At 37.8% G+C, this 18,463-nt stretch overlaps 2 protein-coding genes across 5 annotated transcripts in view; both read left to right on the top strand.

Annotated features, from left to right (window-relative positions):
• The first annotated feature begins 98 nt into the window (after positions 1–98).
• sppl2a (signal peptide peptidase like 2A) lies at positions 99–7,278 on the top strand. Of its 2 annotated transcripts, XM_077714084.1 has the most exons (17): positions 103–336; positions 1,102–1,212; positions 1,500–1,682; positions 2,447–2,539; positions 2,655–2,788; positions 3,601–3,752; positions 3,835–3,931; positions 4,010–4,111; positions 4,361–4,442; positions 4,674–4,748; positions 4,835–4,891; positions 5,004–5,057; positions 5,296–5,395; positions 5,496–5,576; positions 5,977–6,137; positions 6,318–6,351; positions 6,820–7,278. In XM_077714084.1, exons 1-17 carry the CDS (start codon positions 283–285, stop codon positions 6,852–6,854), a joined length of 1,605 nt encoding a protein of 534 aa, XP_077570210.1. In that variant the 5' UTR covers positions 103–282; the 3' UTR covers positions 6,855–7,278. The 2 variants fall into 2 exon arrangements, with proteins under 2 accessions (XP_077570209.1, XP_077570210.1); XM_077714083.1 differs by lacking the exon at positions 6,318–6,351 and having other exon boundaries at positions 99–336.
• A 585-nt stretch (positions 7,279–7,863) lies between these two features.
• Positions 7,864–18,463, top strand: part of LOC144194770 (transient receptor potential cation channel subfamily M member 7-like) — a 31,524-nt gene continuing 20,924 nt past the window's right edge. The window contains exons 1-5 of one of the 3 annotated variants that reach the window (XM_077714059.1): positions 7,864–8,081; positions 14,197–14,276; positions 15,091–15,129; positions 16,593–16,800; positions 17,804–18,017. In XM_077714059.1, coding sequence (XP_077570185.1) covers positions 8,079–8,081; positions 14,197–14,276; positions 15,091–15,129; positions 16,593–16,800; positions 17,804–18,017 — 544 coding nt within the window. In that variant the 5' untranslated portion in view covers positions 7,864–8,078. Of the gene's footprint in view, positions 8,082–13,009; positions 13,248–14,196; positions 14,277–15,090; positions 15,130–16,592; positions 16,801–17,803; positions 18,018–18,463 lie in introns of those variants that run through there. The other 2 variants (XM_077714060.1, XM_077714058.1) reach the window with 2 other exon arrangements.

Here is an 18,463-nt window from a genome sequence, read left to right as displayed (position 1 = left end):
AATTTATACGCAATACTACTACGTAGTATGTATACTTTTTGGTCCTTGATAACGTCACTATTTACAATTTACGTCGAAAGTGGGCGGGATTCCGATGTTTTTTGTTGGAGAGCTTGTGACAGGCTAATGATTGGCTCGCCAAGTCACGTGACACGCAACCAATACCGGAAGTGGCTAGACTGCGGGGCCAAAGCAACGTTTACGGTCGGTTAGGCCGTCCACACATTTTCAACAAAATCGACTAATTGTCGTCATTAATGTGAGAAGTCCACAGTCAGCGAGATGGATAAAGTTGTCATTTTAATCATCTGGTTGGTTACCGTCCTGACGTCTCAGGTAGGTGTGAGAAAAGAAACAAAATTGGGGGCCGAATTGGCTAAATTGAAAAAAAATGGTCATTTCCATATTGTCGACGTCAATGGAGGGCAGGGACGCCCATGTATTGAGAGTTAGGACAAAAATAGCCTACATTTAAAAGACAGATGGTTTTGACGGCTAAGCTATATTTAAAATATTAGGTTGTTATTTTTCCTCAGGCTGAGTAAAAAAACAGCCTTCATCGGCATTGAATTATTTCAAACAGGTTTTTCCACTAAAGATGGCAAAAAAATTAAACCGAGTATTAAACTGTTTTTTATTTGCTTAACTTAAACATAAGACGACAAGATTTCTTATTTTTCTACACTTCATAAAGAGTTTTCTCAACTCTGCTACGCGACTCACAAGGACTTTTAATATATAACGAAACTGAATGGGTTTGATAAGAGAATCACGTAATTAGATGTCAAACTGATCCATTTACGCCTTTTAAATTCCCTAAAGTCAATATTTTTTTAAAGAACTCTTTGTCAATCAATGTTATGGAAAAAATGTTAAATGTTGACCAAAATAATGTAAATAAAATGCAATATTTTGGTTCATACTTTTTTTTGGTGTCTGTGGGTTTTCACAGGTGGGCACTAACATACTTGAGACTGTATAAATGATTAAAAAAGCAATAATTGGTGAATCCTGCATATATAAATGAGTGATTTATGAAGTTCATGAAATGAATTTGGTTTGCACAAAGTAAAGCCTTTCTTCCTTCCGTCATTTTCACAGATTAACTGCCAAGAGGCCATTCTGCACATTTCAAGCGGCAATCAAGAAGAGGAATTCTGCATCGTTAACAATAACTCATGGACCGCCTTGTCGAAAAGTCTCGATGCTGCTGTAAGATTCACACTTTTTAAAATAATATGATTCAAGTCATTTCCATACAAGATGGGGCACTTGTGTATAAATTAGCCACAACGCCCGAATTTCCCAAAATGTCAGAAGAAAAACCCATATGGAATCGAGGTATTACTGTACCTTTAAGGAACTGAGCTTTTGGAATGCTATCAAATGTGTATCTTATTGCTCAAAAAACATAAGATGTAAACAAGTCTTCAATAATCCGCGCTTTCTTGTTCCCTTTACAAAATTGATGTCATGTTTTTTTTTCATTTATTGTGCAGGTGCAGTATCCCCTGGTGAACATGATATCAACTTCATTATGTGACCCCTCCGGAGTGGATCCGATGGCAGTGAATGGTAAAGCATTGCTGGTGAAGAGAGGTGACTGTACTTTCAGTCAAAAAGCTTTGGTGGCGCAGATGCTCGGTGTCGCAACGTTGCTCATTGCTAGCAACAAAACTCTGGTAGGACTTCATCATTTCATATGTCATTTAGTCAAAATATCCATTTGTTTTTCTCTATCAGGGATGTTTTTTTTTACATCTTATTCGACTTTCTTCAAGATAATTGATGGCCAGGTTCTTAGACCAGTAAAAATAATGTAACAAATTCCTTTCTTGGTTAAAGGGAGCCCTCCTTAAAATACTGCAACTTTTATTCGTTTCTAAATAATTGGATTGGATGTCTATCACCGTCAAATGTAGTTTGATATGATGATCCACTAACAGTTTTAGCAACTTAAAATGGATTTTTATGGCTATTACTCTCACTGGAAGTTAATGAGTAAAGTGCTACACACTCAGAAAATATTAAGGATATTCTAATATATAAATATATTGGAATTTACACAACTGAAAAAATACACATTAATTTCAACATGTCATGTTTTTACCTCTGAAATACTAATGAGAAGATGCTGTTGAAGTGATCTGCTCCCTCTCGTGGTAAAGATGAGAAGTGCAATGTAGACTGAATTTAAAACTTGTGCGGGCCGTGATATTTTCATCGTTTGCCGCGGGCCAATAAAAACTGGGCAGAGGGCCAGAATTTGATCCCCCTGCTCTACGTCATCGTACTAATAAAAAAAAAAAAGTTTACGCAGAAGGAAGTGGTAAATCACATCACCGTTTACTGTCAACGTGGTGGTGCGACGTTAATGAGTCATGCTCAAAAGAAGAAGTTGACGGAGATTGTGCACTTAGTGTCTTCTGTTTAACTTGTGTTTCAGGTGCCTCCTTCAGCCAATAACTCACAGGAATACTCACAGGTTCACATTCCTCTAGCTCTGATGAGGTACAGAGACTTTCTGGAAGTACAACAAGTTAGTCCCAACACTAATTTAATGGAACGGGCTCCTATTTATAGTTTGTCAACTGTTACAAAAAGAAGAAGAAGAAAAAAATGTGGCGTACTAAACCAGTTTGTCTTGCAATCAGGTTTTTGACAATGGGATGCAGGCAAGGCTTTATGCACCCCCCACTCCCAAGTTGGATGCCAGCATCGGAGTCATACTGCTGATTGCCGTTGTTACTGTTGCCTTGGGAGGATATTGGAGTGGAGCTTGTGAGAGGTCAGAGCGAGATATGATATCATTTAATATAATGCGCTTCCTCATTTCACTCACATGTTGTTGAATCGTATAATAGCCCTGAATATTCAGTTTTTTTATAGATCTAAAACAATGTTTATTTGAGCTTCTTTTTTTAGATATTTTTAGATTTTACAAAATTATTGAACAAAAAACAAAAAAATGGATTAGAAAAATGATCTAAAACAATGTTTATTTGAGCTTCTTTTTTTAGATATTTTTAGATTTTACAAAATTATTTTTGAACAAAAAACAAAAAAATGGATTAAAAAAAATGACAATTATTGATTTAAAAGGGGGGGAAATCAGGAAATGTAATATACATCTATACTCTTCATTTGAATTTGATCCTAAAACAGAAAGTCGGCACTCATGATTTACTTTCCCGGGCCACACAAAATGATGCGGCGGGCCAGAATTGGCCCCCGGGCCGCCACTTTGACACATGTCCCTTACATATTAATACCAATGGCACTGTTACATCTTGCAACTCTAAACAAAGTGGACGTCTGTCTATACAGTGCATTTTTCTATTTATACTCATTTTTATTCACTTTAGTTTTTGTCGACATTGTATTCATTTATAAAATGTAGTAACTACCATTCCAAATATAATAATTACAATAAAAAAAATGATACATAATGACCAAACATAGTTACAAGTGTTGTAAATGGTTAAAGTTTTAAGTGTCAACTTTCCACCTAATGAGAATAATACGATTCAGAAAATGATATGAAATGAGGTTAAAAATCTTATAATGTATTTTTTTGGTGTGTGTTTGTGCTCTCAACAGAGAAAGTTGGAATCCAAGTTTGGGTGGGGAAAGTGTTGCTACCAAAGGAAACAGTGGAGATGGTTTCATCCACTCCCCTCTCAGAGTCTTTATTTTTGTGGCCATCCTGTGCGGCATGTTGATCCTCATGTATTTCTTCTTTAATATTCTCGGTAGGTTGGGTGTGAAAGGAAACCAAAAAAAAAAATCATTATAAAAGCCTTGCAAACTTTTCAATGTTGACTTTTCCCACAGTCTATGTCTTCATCGCCATATTCTGCTTGGCATCCGCCATCGGGCTGTTTGGTTGCTTGGACGCTCTGCTTGAGAAATTGGGCTGCCCTTCTGGACGGTAATGGAATTTTTTTTTTTACATTTGGTATTATCAATTTTCTAGGAAATTTGGCTAAAGCCTTGTTTGGTTTTGCAGCTTCACCGTTTACAACAACAACTTTTCAGTGAGATCCCTCATTTTGGCCTCATTGTGTATAAGTGTCTCTGTGGTCTGGGCTGTCTACAGGAATGAAGACAGGTAACTTTTTTAATCAAGAAATTCCATTGTTTTGATGGCAAAAAAATGTTAGGTTCTATTTTATCATTTCATTTGTGTATAAAATTGTGTGATAGTGTTAGCTTGCAACCAGAAACTAGATTTAAAATTGTACATAACATGCAGAATCAGTACGTTATATCTCAGTACTCGCTGATCCTGGTGATGAGTTAAAACCAATCCTGGCATTTTAAAAAAATATGTAGTAAATCCAAGTTACGTCTTTTAAAGGTGGATCTGGATCTTGCAAGATCTTCTGGGTGTTGCCTTCTGTGTCAACTTCCTAGGAAGCATGGAAGTGTCCAGTTTTAAAGTAAAGTGTTACCCAGCTATTTATTTTTTATTTGGTCTCATCTATATCATCTCATTTTAATAGCAATTTAATCCCCTTGAGCCAAAAGAAATGCTAATATTGCCAATGACTTACGTGCCCCAAAATAGACAAATTAGCAGAAAAACTAATGTGATCACTCAAAATAACTCCATTTGATAATTGTATTACTGTAATAGTATTTTGCTCATTAGTCTTCTTGTTCACTCACAGATCTGTGTCATATACTTGACTCTTCTGCTCATTTATGACGTCTTCTTTGTTTTCATCACACCTTTCTTCACCAAGGTATACCGTCTCGTCAATTTTGCAATATTTGCTGGTAAAACACAATCGCAATGCTATATGTATTGACATATTTATTTATCTCTTAGAATGGTGTCAGCATTATGGTGCAGGTAGCTTTGGGTCCTGATGCAACAGGACAGAAGGTAAAACCTTCAGTGGATTTGTATTTCTCATTTCCATTGTGTAAAACCTCATGATAATCTAACTTTAAGTTAAGTGTCTGTTCTTGACTGGTTTTGGTGGGCTTCTGAACAGACAGGAGCCGATATGGTGGAAGTGCCGGCCTGGCCCCAGACTCCAACTGAGACAGTAAGCCTGGCATCTACTTGACATGTCTAGTACATCTTGCAGAGTATGCAGTTGATTGCTGATTGTCTTTTTTTCCCTTCAAATACTGACCAAATTCCAATCCAATGTTCCTTTAGAGGCCTTCAAACAAATGCCTACTTTGTGTGTGCCACTTTGACACACATGCCTTAAGGGTTTTTAAAACTGCTCCATACATTGAAGAGTATAATTCCATAGGATATTTATCTCATATTTCTAGCTTCCTGTCCTGATCCGTGTCCCGCGGCTATCAGCCTGGAATCAGAACCTGTGTGGGATGCAATTCTCCATTCTGGGTTTTGGTGACATCATTGTGCCTGGTGAGTATGGCCTATTATTACTATTGCTATTAATCTTTTAGACACGTGCAAAAGTGAAGAAAGATGACAAACTTGTGGTGGATTCTTTTTGGCGTGATAGGTCTGTTGGTGGCTTACTGCAGCAGGTTTGATGTTTGGATTAACAGCACAAAGAAGGTCTATTTTTGCAGCTGCTGCATAGGTACAGTCCAAATTCAATTATGTACACTCAATAATACGCTCTATATTCATCTAAGATTTTTTTTTTCATATTTTGAAATACAGTTAATCATGGACAAAAATGCATATCAATCATTGCCCGTTCAAACGTGTTACCAAGTGCAGTTAAAATGTGGTTAGAAGTTATACTTTCTTTTGCAACATGGGTTTTACCTAGCAGCCCGTCAGGCTTATAAATTTGTGGTTCGAAAGGGTTTTTTTTTTGCCCCAAACATCTACACAGCTAGGCTGTATACCTAAAAATGGGTTTTTTTCTGACAATATTTGGATTTTGTTGTGCAACATGATGGATGTATCTAAACTCAGTGGCATGGAACAACACTAATTACTCATTTTTATCTGCTCGCGCCATTTGTTTGCAGCTTATCTACTGGGAATGATAGCGACGTTGACCGCCATGCTTCTGTCAGGGATGGGCCAGCCAGCTCTGCTCTACCTTGTCCCCTTCACTGTGTTAACCTCTGTGGCAGTGGCAGCTTGCAGGGGTGAAATTAAGCAGTTTTGGACTGGGACGTCTTACGAGGTGAGCTGAAAAATTGCGGAAATGCTTTTGTTGATCTTTGTTCCATGAGAGTGTGCATGTGAGAGATGGAAAACCACAAAAAAAATGTGCTTGCATATGTGCAAAAGCCAGATCCCGTCAGATTTTGGCTGTGTACGTGCTGACGGATATCACATTGTCACCTGACTTTGTCTTCATCAGGTCTTGGAATCCTCACAGGAACCTTTGTCGCCAGGTGTGCTTTCCTTACACCACAACAATGCTTTTTTTCATACCATGCATCTTTTAACCCTCTTTCTTATACTTGTGACGTTTTAACAGTTTCAATTTGTGTTTAAGTTAACTCCAAGGAGAGTTAACTTTTTAAAAGAATGTAGTTTTTCACATTGATTGACCACTAGGTGTCCCTGGGCATCCGTTCATCTTCTGTTAGGCTTCTGCATAAGGTTGAGGTGGACCTTTTTAATTAATTCTCCCGATACTCTTAATTAACCCCATTCTTTTGGGTTCTCTAGTTTTTCATCTCTTTACCCTTTTTGTTTCTCAGTCATATGTAATCATTTGCATTCTTCTGCCTGTTGCTAACCTGGGAGTGCTTGTTGTGGCATGGATCTATAGGAAAAACTCATTTATTTATTATAGCTCCTTTTCCCTTTTGTAGAAACAACTAAATGGATTTTCACATTTTTGTTTCTCTTTGCAGAGGGAAGAGTTGACCACTCCGTGGAGCCTTGCTGACTTACAAGCCAAACCGCTGTCATTTTTTTGTTTCCGGTGGAATTCACGGAGTAAAGGATAATAATACATCAATATTTTTAGACCATTATGGGTAAATTTGGACTGGACTACAGAGAAAAGTGCCGGTTGGTTATTTTGTTGTGTGGAAAGGCTTTTCAGTGCCTCTAATTTAAAAGAAAAAAAACTTGTGTCCTTGCCAATACATCCTGCCTTGGCTGTGACTTAACAAGTAATTGTAGAAAGCACTTTATGTACTCTATTTAGCACAACACAAGTTTCATAGAAACTGGTTTGATGGGGAGGGGGATGTGTGGTAATGCTAACAGCAATACATTACATTTTTGATAACTTTCGATTTCTGTGGATGCTGTTTTATGGTGTGATTTGTTCATTGCTTTATATTAAATTAACAGAAATTTTGTCATTTGTTTCCTGAATATTTTCCACACAACCTGGTCACTTTGGTTTTGAAAGACTCCATTAAAAAAGAATGAAATTAAGCAGCTGTGGGGAAAAAAAATCTAAATGGCCAAAACAACTTACTATAAAATTTGACAACCAACCCCAGTCTCCCTTACTACAAAGTCTATTGAAATAATGTTTCAAAAGTACAATTCGCATTAGGACACGTTTCTGTCGATAAGACACGAACTTCAATCACAGCATTTTAATCTTTATAAGATTATTTTGATACAAGACTGAAAGGATTTCATTGGCGAACTCATTGAACTCTGCCTGACAACACGCGGCCACTAAAGTGGAATGACCAGCATGGTTTGGCTATCCCAAGAGCGAAGTAAAGAAAAATGGTCGCATTTTAATTGTGACATATTATAATAAACAGACAAGTACATGTTTTACGGTATTTCAGAGATAATTTATTGGAAAGGGGGGACTATCTTTGGTATCTTTTATCTTTCAGTCGACAACGCCGCTTCGTTCGTTTGTGGGTGGAGTAAAACAAAGGCACATGTGGCAAGAAGCTCCGCCCCCTCGCGGCCATGTGACAGTGAGAGTTGGGCCGGCTGACTCAGCCGCTCCGTCACGCCGCGTCAGTCTGGAGTCGCACAATTATGAAAAAGCAACCTTCCGTTGGAGCTGCAGCCGAAGCGGATCCCTCCAACATCCACCGGGCTTTCCCTCCGAGGCGAATAACACAGAGATCCGCCGATAGATGGCTACAAGCCACGACGCAGCTCCCCCTGTGTCTCAACGGTGACGAGAATGGTACGTGGTCGCCTTTGAAGCGCATTTGTCGGCTTGTCAAATCGGCGCCGGTGCGTCGTCCGTCGTGACTACCGCGGATCCGAAGTGGCAAGTCCACCCATGCAATGCGGTTAATTGTTCACCCCGATGGGGGATCGCGTGTGTTTGTTGAGCCACTGGCACGCACGCTGTGACATTTAAATGGCTGTGAAAAAGCTCCACGGTGGACGTCTAGCGTAAAAAAACGCCACTCGTGCCCCCACACCGGGCGCATTTTAGCGTGCTAAGTGGCTAGCTTAGGTACGCTACTTGCTAACTAGCTAACCGTACCAGCGGTGGTGTCAACAAACGTGTCAATTTGAACCATCATCGTTGATACCCGTAACGACACTTTTTGTGGCCGTAAGAGATGGCATTGTCGCTAAACTGAGCACTTGTCCTCATCGGGACACGGGACACCTGTCTTGCCTGGGACACTTTGTTCTTTCCCGGAGGTCGAGAGGCTCTCAGACCGCCATTCGAGCCGTGGACACCCGCTTCGTCCTCCTGAATATTGCTACGATCCGGGCCAGGACTTTATGTTATTATTAGAAATTGAGCGTTCCTTAACTTTCTAAAATGTATTGAATACAAATGAAGACTTTGTAGACATTTGATTCCGTTTTGATTGACTGTCAGACAGGCATAACACGTGCTTGCTAGTTTAGATATGTGTAAAGTTGGAACACATTCAAAAACTCATCTATGCTATTTCTTGTAATTTTTATGATTTCTATCAAAAGTTACTATATTCTTTGAAAGAGATTCTACAATTTTTTGTTCTTTAGTTTTGTTTAGAAAATAGGCCTGGGTGATAAATCGATTTTTTTTGCAAAAGTTTAAGTAAGAATAGCTATTTGTTGTTTTGAGGAAATCAAGATATCGGTCATTCAGTAGGTTATCCAATGAGAGTTTGTTGTCTTTACAATACTAGTAATTTAAATAAAATATAATAAATTCTACAGGACTGGGTCTATGATGATACATTTTTTACATGGTATTGAACTGATTAGTAGCATTCTCATTAATTTTTTTTATGGGAAAAGATTGTATCGGAATTGCTCACTGAACAAATTAATCTCATAAATCAAGGTGCCATTGTTATTATTACTGACTAGACAGTAGTGTTGTGTTTAAAATCAAACTATTGGAGTCAAACACTTACCCAAGACTAGATTTTTTTTTCTCTGCTTTTATCGAGGTCTGAATGTCAAGTAAATCTGGTTTCTTTGTTAGTCAAAATTTACGTAAAATTGTATGGTGAATGAGTACCGTGCGACTAAGGAGGAATCTATAGTACAGGGGAGACTAAATGCTGGATGAAGGATGGTCGTCGTAAAGTCAAACCATCGTGGGCCGAAAACATAACAACCCTTTAATCAACTAAATAAGTCAATTTTAAAAAACGGAAGCGTGGATGTAACCGACCGTTCTGTGAAGAGACGAATTATCGCTCTCTTCTTTACATACTGTTTGTTCACTTGAAATGTATTTGTCAAGAGGGAGGAGCCCCTTTACTGGTAAGGTATATTATATAATGACCTCAATTGTTCATCGATTCAATCAATTATTTATTAAAGGCGGGTTGAAGCTCAACCTCTTAACATTACAGGATGGTGTCATCTAAGGCTCTGTCAATGTAAAAAAAATAACTACATTGCCTTATATAGTAAGTGTTTCCTTAAAGGAGTTTGATTGGCAAAATATCATGCCTAGGCACAGGGCAGTAAGACCAAGAAAGGAAACCCCAACATTTTCCCACACCGGAAGCCCGAGACGGTCACATGCCCCAGCTTACCCGGCAACTGGATGGGGGTCACTTCAGCTCACTGCTGTCCTCGTAATTACGTTGTCGTAATAACTATGCCATGTTCTAGCAGAATAGTGGAAGTTTATTGATCTACATGAGTGTGTTGCCATCATGTGGCTTCTCTGAGTTTATCAGTAGATCAGATTGCCATCGCCCTTGGGCAAGGCACCAAATCTCCCACTCTGTACAATAGGGCCGTCATGAGAAATTATTTTGATAGTTGACTAATCACAATTTTTCATTTTTTTATTTTTGCAGATTAGTTGGGTAATCGGATCGAATATAAGACATTGCGCCAGCAAGCAGCTGCTCTTATGTAACTGTTATTAGCTTCCAGCTTAAGTTTGTTCAGATATGTGCACACTATAATGACAATAGAGAGCTCTTATATTCCACGTTTATTTGGCTTTTCAGCTTTAAAAGGAAAAATTATTGCCCAAAAGGAGCCACTGTTAGCTTTGTCAAGTTCTGTATTTTTAACAAAAAATGTTTTGACCCAAGAATTAAGGAATCCAACAGACAATCACTTGACTGTTGGGTTTGATACTTTACCATTTTAATAGTAGTTTTAAATAAAATAATTGTCCATGTTTATCCTTATTTTCATCTGATCAGCTGTCTTGAGTAGCCTATGAGCTGATAGTAATTGGTCTTGCGATACCTGTTGTGTTCTTGGGTAAACTTGTTAGGCATGTGTGTGGTGGGGGTGTCGGGAAGTGGGTTCTGAGCTCTGTTATCTCGCGTGCTAATCCATCCATGCACAGGCCACACACTTGCTAATTTTGAGATGACTGATAAAGTTCTTTCCATTGGCCTTGGACTAACTTTAGAGCAAAGTCAGTCACAGCAACACACTCTTATTCTATCTTTTAAATTAAATCGAGGGCAATGAAGTGACGTACCGTAGCTTGTACAATTAGAGAAACCAGGACTACGTGTGGTTAATCCTTGAAATTGGTTTTGTGTTAAGATAAATGTTTCCCACTGCTTGTCATTGGCTGACATAAACAGGGCTACAGAGACAAAAAATCATGACTTGCTTGAAGGTATACCAGCAAGGAAGGCATGGCGTGCCATACTGAGCAGTGTCTAGCTGAGCCATGGCCACAGGGAACAAGTGTAAGAGCTGTCAAATTCCTGGTCGATCTCATGACTCGTTCAATGGAATCCTTCCAAATGCTTCAATTTAGAAACACAGCTAGAACTCCCACCTTGTACTACAGATCTTCTGGGTTCAATTCCGCCTTCTGTGATTTTTCTGGCTTCCTACCATCATTTTGGATTTACTTAACACACTTTAATCATAGGTGTATTATAACATGTCATCCAATTTAGATTGAGGACTATAGAAATCTTACTATTTACAGTTTAAAAAAGAAATGATAGATGTTTTTATCTTATTTAATTAAAAAAAAGAACATGAAACTAAAGATGAGAATTTTTTTTTATTCTAGTGAAAGAGAAACATATTTTTGTCAGTCAAATTAGTTGATTTATTTGAGTCTAGATGTTGATTAATAGTGTAAGGCCAAGTTGGCAGACACAATGCTCAATAAAAGGAAACCAAATCCCCAATGTGGCCCAAGACAAAGGTGAGTTTGACACCCTTATTCTAAATTGCCCAATGGTGTAAAACTGCCGTGGTCCTGTTAATCCAGTCCCCTCTTTCCTGGAATTGCCTTCCATCCCTTTAGAAGGTATACTTGAATGAAAGTGGACTCACTCCCGAGAGAGGTAATTACAGGAGGCCCTCTTTGTTTTCTGTGAGCATTTTAGTATCCTTGCATCCTGTATTCCTTTTCAAATATTGGAAGGGATTTCCCCTCCACTCAGATTTATGTAGTAGAACGAAGAGCAGTCTGGACAAGCACATCCATTTTGTTTTGTGTTTTATTGTATTTTTTGTCGCACATTACAAACACACTGATGACAATGTTATATTGAAAATGGCTAGGAGGTGGAAAAAGTCAAGTGAAGAGCTGTAGCTCACTGAAGCGTAGATGTTGCCCCAGATTCTGCCAGATTCGCTTTTTCCTGTGGCTCTGTACAAATGTTGTTTGCTAGTTCATTTTTATTTATTTATATTGGGTTTTTTTAAACATCAGAAGGTTTTAGACGAGATTTATAATAAGAGCTGTAAGCACAAATGTCACTTCATGCAGATTCTCGGTTGATTGAGTGATTATTTTCTGAGAAATATTATATAACAAGCAAAGAATCGTCGTGATTGCAGTTTGCAGTGTTATAGAAATGTAATTTTTTGATAGTTGGGTTTTGATTTTGGTTTCCTTGGGAGTATAACGTTTACTACACACTAAAATATTACTTTGGTTTGGTTCAGTTTCTGTAAGTCGTCAGTTTGGTTCATTTTCGGGACCAAAAAAAGGCAGAAAAGATGGCTTTAAATGCCTTTTATTTTTAAAAAATATCAATCAAACTAAATAAAGGGGCTTGGAAAATACATACTGGGATGTTGTGAGGACATACAAGTGTACAAGTGCGTGTTTTTGGCAGCGTATCTAAAGAGCTCCAGTCTTTTGTTGCCTGACATTCTCAGGTACCATGGTTACAGGTTAGCCCAGCGCAATCCGGTTCTAAACACTAAAGTGGGCTAAGTAGTTTTCAAGTCAAGCCCCATTTTTCCATTTTTTGCCTCAAAATAGGCATACCAATTCATGTATATTCATTCATGATTCCGCTCAAAATTTGGTTCAATCGACTTTAGTCTCCCAGAGTTTGGTGTCTAATGGGCCACATGTCAGACCTGTTAAGTGGATCTACATCAAATTCAATTACTAGTTCAACTCAATGGACTTGAGACAAAAGCTCGTCAAAAACTGGACATTTTAGCGGTTAATATAAGCAATGCTCTTGGGAAACAAATTAGAATTGCTGTAATCTCGATTGGTGTACGTCAGAGTTAGTGTGTCTGTCACAGTAGGTGGTGAATTGCAGTAGTCAGTTGGATGTTCATCATTGAGGCCTCTCCGTCCACATCCACTGAACCTCCCTCACTCTAGTCTAACATCGACTCGTTCTCAGACACATTCATCTATCTCCCGAAAGAGGCTTCTTACACATTAACTGTCAGTGGCACTGTTGCGTGGTGGCCGCCTCTCGCTGATGGCTCAGCTTTTAACTTTGAGCCGGATCTGTCCGCAAAACGTTGTCGACTTTGAGACCGCGGAGGACAAGGTCTCGATTTTACGTTGGTGATCGATCCTTGGAAAGCAATCGAGGCATTTGTGGTTTTGGGACCGGGAGATGGTTGAAGGAGCGTTGGGATGTTCCTCTACACAGCACTTAGATTCAGAGATGAAGATGAAGAAGATGGTCAGGTAATTCTGTGTTGAGTGTTTGGGTGATCATTTTTTTTTTGGAGGCTCAATCAACGAGACCTGAGAATTTGTTGGGGAATGTGTCAAATTGTTTTTTTTTTTGTCACGTAACATTGTGACTCTCCACCATTTGAGCATAAGTTGTTGTTTTCCCCTTTTCTTATCTAAGGAATTGGTGTGCTATTAGCGACCCGCCCGACTCCTCGCCCTGATTGTTCATTTATTGTTATCATTAGTTGGTATGGAATTGGAAAAACTGGGTTGAAAGTCCATTCTTTTCATGTGTACTTGGATAATGACAATTTATTATGGGAACATTTTCTGTTGAATATAGCATGCACTTAATGTTATTTACATTTGTCTGAACATAGTGAAACTTGTATGATGATAATGTTTTTTTTGTACCGATGCACACTTTAAATGTAACTTAAGCATTTAAATATTACAATGGGATTTATTTATTCTTTTTTTTTTAATTCCAGACAAATATGCTATCTGGATCAAATGTGATTTGCCTTGGTTTGACATTATAGCTTCTTTCAGTATTAGTAAATGGCAGTAAATTTTGACCAATACACAGATATTTGAATTTTGAGATTGCATTTTAATTTTTCTAGTCATCCATTGAGAAAGATCATTATAATTTTCAGATTGCAAAATAACCAACTCAAATTGCTTTAAATCTTTTACAGAATAACGGCATTTTACCATCTTCTTGACTCTGGTTTCTTATTGGACTTTTCAGTAGTCAAAGTACTTTAATGAATTCCTTCTGTATTCTGTGAGGAATTAGGGATAATAATTCTACTGAGGACAGCCTGAGCTGCACTGGCTGAAAAAAAAAGAATCAAAGATTGCTAAACATGTAATATTAAGCATATTCTGATATTCATGACGTTGTCCAAAATGATTACCCTGCTCATTTTTAACTTTGACCTTCTCCTTTCAGTCCCAGAAACCCTGGATAGAAAGCACTTTCACCAAGAGGGAATGTGTGTACATACTTCCAGTGTCAAAAGACCCCCACAGGTATGTGTGCGCTCTCCCGTTGTGAGCCTAGTGGTGGTAGCCGTGGAAACTCTTTTATTGCATCTTGGGTGTGTTAAAGGCAAAGCCAAACCTCAATCACGACTGTCACACTAAATAAATGTGGAATAAATGCTAATCAAAATAAGAATTTGGTCTTTCAGCAAATTATTCCTGTGTGTAAAGAAAGAAAATATATTCATAAAAGATTGAGAAAAATGTGACAACCAACAGAACAGAACAGAAAAGAATTTTTTTTTTTAATTAAGAATAAAAATGTTAATAAAATAGCCAAGTCCTATAGTTGTGGAAATTTACTGTTCAGCCTGTTTATGTGATAACTAAGGTTTTTTTTGTTATTCTTTGTCCAAGGACAGTTAATGTTGTTCTGTTTTTCATCAATAATTTGCCCTTCTCAAATGTATTTTAGCAATCTTTGTTTTGCCAGTCAACCTTTAACTCATGGCCCATATTTTTAACCTTCATTCTTATCAACGTTAATTCATAAATACCCCCAAAAAAGAGAATACTTTTTTTTTTTATTAAGTTCTGCTTTCCTATAAAATCTGACCTTATTATCATTAGTCTTTTTTTTCATTGTTTAAATAGTTAGTCCATGTAAATTATTAGCTATAGATGGCAGGAATAATTGGCCTTTATTGTCTAATAACATTAATGTTTTAGAAGAAAACTTATTTTATTACTTTTTGTAGCTTTGGGGAGAATATTTTTTCCACATATGTGAGAACATTTAATTAAAGTAGCTTTAGTTTGAATTCCAACTTGTGATCGTTTCATATCATGTGTTTCAATGTAGATGCCTTCCAGGATGCCAGATTTGCCAGCAGCTAGTCCGGTGAGTCCTCCTTCCCTCCCTCCCTCTCTCACTCTTTGTTCCCGACATTCTTTGGTCAGGCGGGATTAGTTTGGAGAGAATCTTTTGCTACACGCAAACGGCTTGAAGGCAAAGACTGTAATTCCACAGAACAGAAACCCACCTCAGGAAACAATTAACTTCCAGGCTTTGTAATGCCACATTCTTTCACAAACTAATCACCTAAGTCGAAAAAGCTGGTGTTGTCTATTCATTTCAATGATTGTAACCGTTTTTTTTTTTTTTAGAACTTATTTGAAAGATAAATACATTCATTCCTTTTTGTTTCAATAACTGTGGCGGTATTCATATTTATCTGGTGTTGTTTTCAGTGTAATACTATACTATCACGTAAAAAAAAAAAATTCAACAATGAGTTGAGTGTCTCTGAGAATCAGATAAATCTGCTGGGTCACACATTTTCATTCCAGCACTCCAATAATTTGTCCTTGAATGATAAGATTGTTGTAAATGTCCAGTATAATTAAAAAAAAAAAGGGTTGTGCAAATTCAAGCAAAATGCAGCCTTTTTATGAACATTTCAGTTTTATTTTAATTTAGTTTTACCCTTTAAGAAATAATCAAACTAAAATTAATTCTTGAATCCTGTCTTTACTAATGGAAAATTTAATACATTAATATTGTTCAAAGTACATATTACTGTTAATGTATAAAATGTCATTGTTGACTCAAATGTTTAAAAATAAGATAACCAGACTACCATAGTCCATAGTATGAACAGTATACTCTACCTTAATATTTAATGAGTCTCACAGTCTGATTGTAAACCACTGTATTCTATCATAACCTAAATATTTAATAAGTCTTGTGAAATCTGATAGTAGAAACAAAAAAAAATCTTTTATTTTAACTTTAATATTTAATGAGGCTTACAATGTCCACATTTCATTTTTAGTTTAATCTGTGCTCCCTTTTTAATTAGTGTAACAAAAATGTTGACAAATTAGCTCACTTTGTTAATGAGACAATAAGAATGAGAAAAATCTAAGCAAATTTAACAAAATTATATGTAAATTAAATGTCAAACATCTGTTTTTAATTCAACTTTTTCTCCTATTTGTGCTGTAAGCATCTGAATACAAAGTAGTAATTATACACACACAAAAACCACTTCCCCATGTAATAATTCGTTGTATAACTGGTTCCTAGATTTCCTTTTTGGCAAATATCCACAACAGCATTTAAAAAGAAAACTTGAATTCATGAACTTTTGAATAATTCGCATTTAAAAAAAAACAAAAAACTAACTTCATGAAATCCATTCATTGGCTTCAATAGATATGATGACTCTTTATTTTTGGTGCTTACACTCTATTTTCTGCTTCAAGTAAACACATTTGTGAACAAACTTTGCTTACAGTTGACATAGAATCTGCAACAGTCTTATGTGGGTTCTTTGCTGGATGCACCGTAAATGTACGCAGGTGCTGCTGTGGGCGTCTGGTGCGGCAGCATGTTGGCTTCACGGCCAGTCTGGCCAACAAGTACTCGGAAGTGAAGACGGCTGAGCGCTTCGGCAGGGCCGCGCCGGAGCTGGAGGAGTGGTCGGTGGAAAAACACACAGAGGCCAGCCCTACTGACGCCTATGGTGTCATTAACTTCCAGGGAGGCTCGCACTCCTATAGAGCCAAGGTACTGCCTCTTTGTAATCTGGGCACATTAGTCTTTTTCAAGGACTACCGTATTTTCCGTACTCTAAGGCATACCTTCAGTGAATGGCTCATCCTAAAATCATAGTAGTAGTCACTGTGGTACTAGTCACTGTAGTAGTCGTTGTAGGAGTAGTAGTCACAGTAGTTACAGTAGTAGTCGTCGTAGTAGTAGTAGTCACAGTAGTTACAGTAGTAGTCGTCGTAGTAGTAGTAGTAGTCACAGTAGTTACAGTAGTAGTCGTCGTAGTAGTAGTAGTCACAGTAGTTACAGTAGTAGTCGTCGTAGTAGTAGTAGTAGTAGTAGTCACAGTAGTTACAGTAGTAGTCGTCGTAGTAGTAGTAGTCACAGTAGTTACAGTAGTAGTCGTCGTAGTGGTAGTAGTCACAGTAGTTACAGTAGTAGTTGTAGTCACAGTAGTAGTCGTTGTAGTAGTAGTTGTAGTCACAGTAGTAGTAGTCGCAGTAGTCACAGTAGTAGTTGTAGTCAGTAGTCGCAGTAGTCACAGTAGTAGTTGTAGTCAGTAGTAGTTGTAGTCACAGTAGTAGTACTCGTGGTAGTTGTACTCACAGTAGTAGTTGTAGTCGCAGTAGTAGTAGTAGTAGTAGTAGTAGTAGTAGTAGTCGCAGTAGTAGTAGTCACAGTATTAGTAGTAGTCGCAGTAGTCACAGTATTAGTAGTAGTCGCAGTAGTCACAGTATTAGTAGTTATAATAGTAATCACAGTATTAGTTGTAGTAATAGTAGTCACAGTATTAGTTGTAGTAATAGTAGTCACAGTATTAGTAGTAGTCACAGTAGTAGTAGTAGTCGTAGCACTTTATAGTGTGGAAAATACGGTACTTGATACGCCTTGTGGTGGAACATATCTTAACGCTAAACTCTGAAAGTCAGCTTTGTTGTTTAAAATCCAAATGATTCATAAATAAATTGACTCTCATTTACTGTTGTCTTTGTTTGTGTGTGCTTATTAAATGTCCGTCCAGTATGTGCGTTTGTCCCACGACACGCGTCCGGAGAGCATCCTTCGCTTGATGCTGAAGGAGTGGCACATGGAGCTGCCCAAGATTCTGATCTCTGTCCACGGGGGGGTGCAGAACTTTGAGCTGCACCCTCGCATCAAGCAGGTGGTTGGCAAGGGCCTCGTCAAGGCAGCCGTCACCACCGGGGCCTGGATTCTCACCGGGGGAGTCAACACAGGTGGGGAGATATCTGACTTGCAGAATGCTAACATCCGTTAGACCACAATAACTCTGTGTTTACGAAACTCGAGCGTAGTGGACTCGGTGTCATTATATTGCCAAGATGGTACCGTTTAAACAGTGTTCAAGTATTTCCCTAACGAGGACCAGTTGTTTTTCAAACGCCTCTTGGCCATTTGGTCATAAGCAAAAATCTGTACGCCATCAATGTTATAATGAAAGTAGTGAGCAGGAATTTGAACCTACTCTTTTGACATTTTGTTGCATAAATGTCTAGTTTTTTTTTTTTTGGAAAGACCAACGATAATTGCTCTAAGTTAAAGATCGTACTTGTTAACTTTTATGTAACTGTACGGTAGTTTAATTATTAGGAATCAAAATCCACTCATAACTGTACGCTTGCATCAGTCTTAATTAGCCTACTTAATAGGAATCAAAACGATG

This window comes from Stigmatopora nigra, chromosome 3 (genome assembly GCF_051989575.1).
Source record: "Stigmatopora nigra isolate UIUO_SnigA chromosome 3, RoL_Snig_1.1, whole genome shotgun sequence".
NCBI classification, from domain to species: Eukaryota; Metazoa; Chordata; class Actinopteri; order Syngnathiformes; family Syngnathidae; genus Stigmatopora; species Stigmatopora nigra.
The sequence above is the reverse complement of the archived record's forward strand: the minus strand, read 5'-3'. Positions and strand labels throughout refer to the sequence as shown.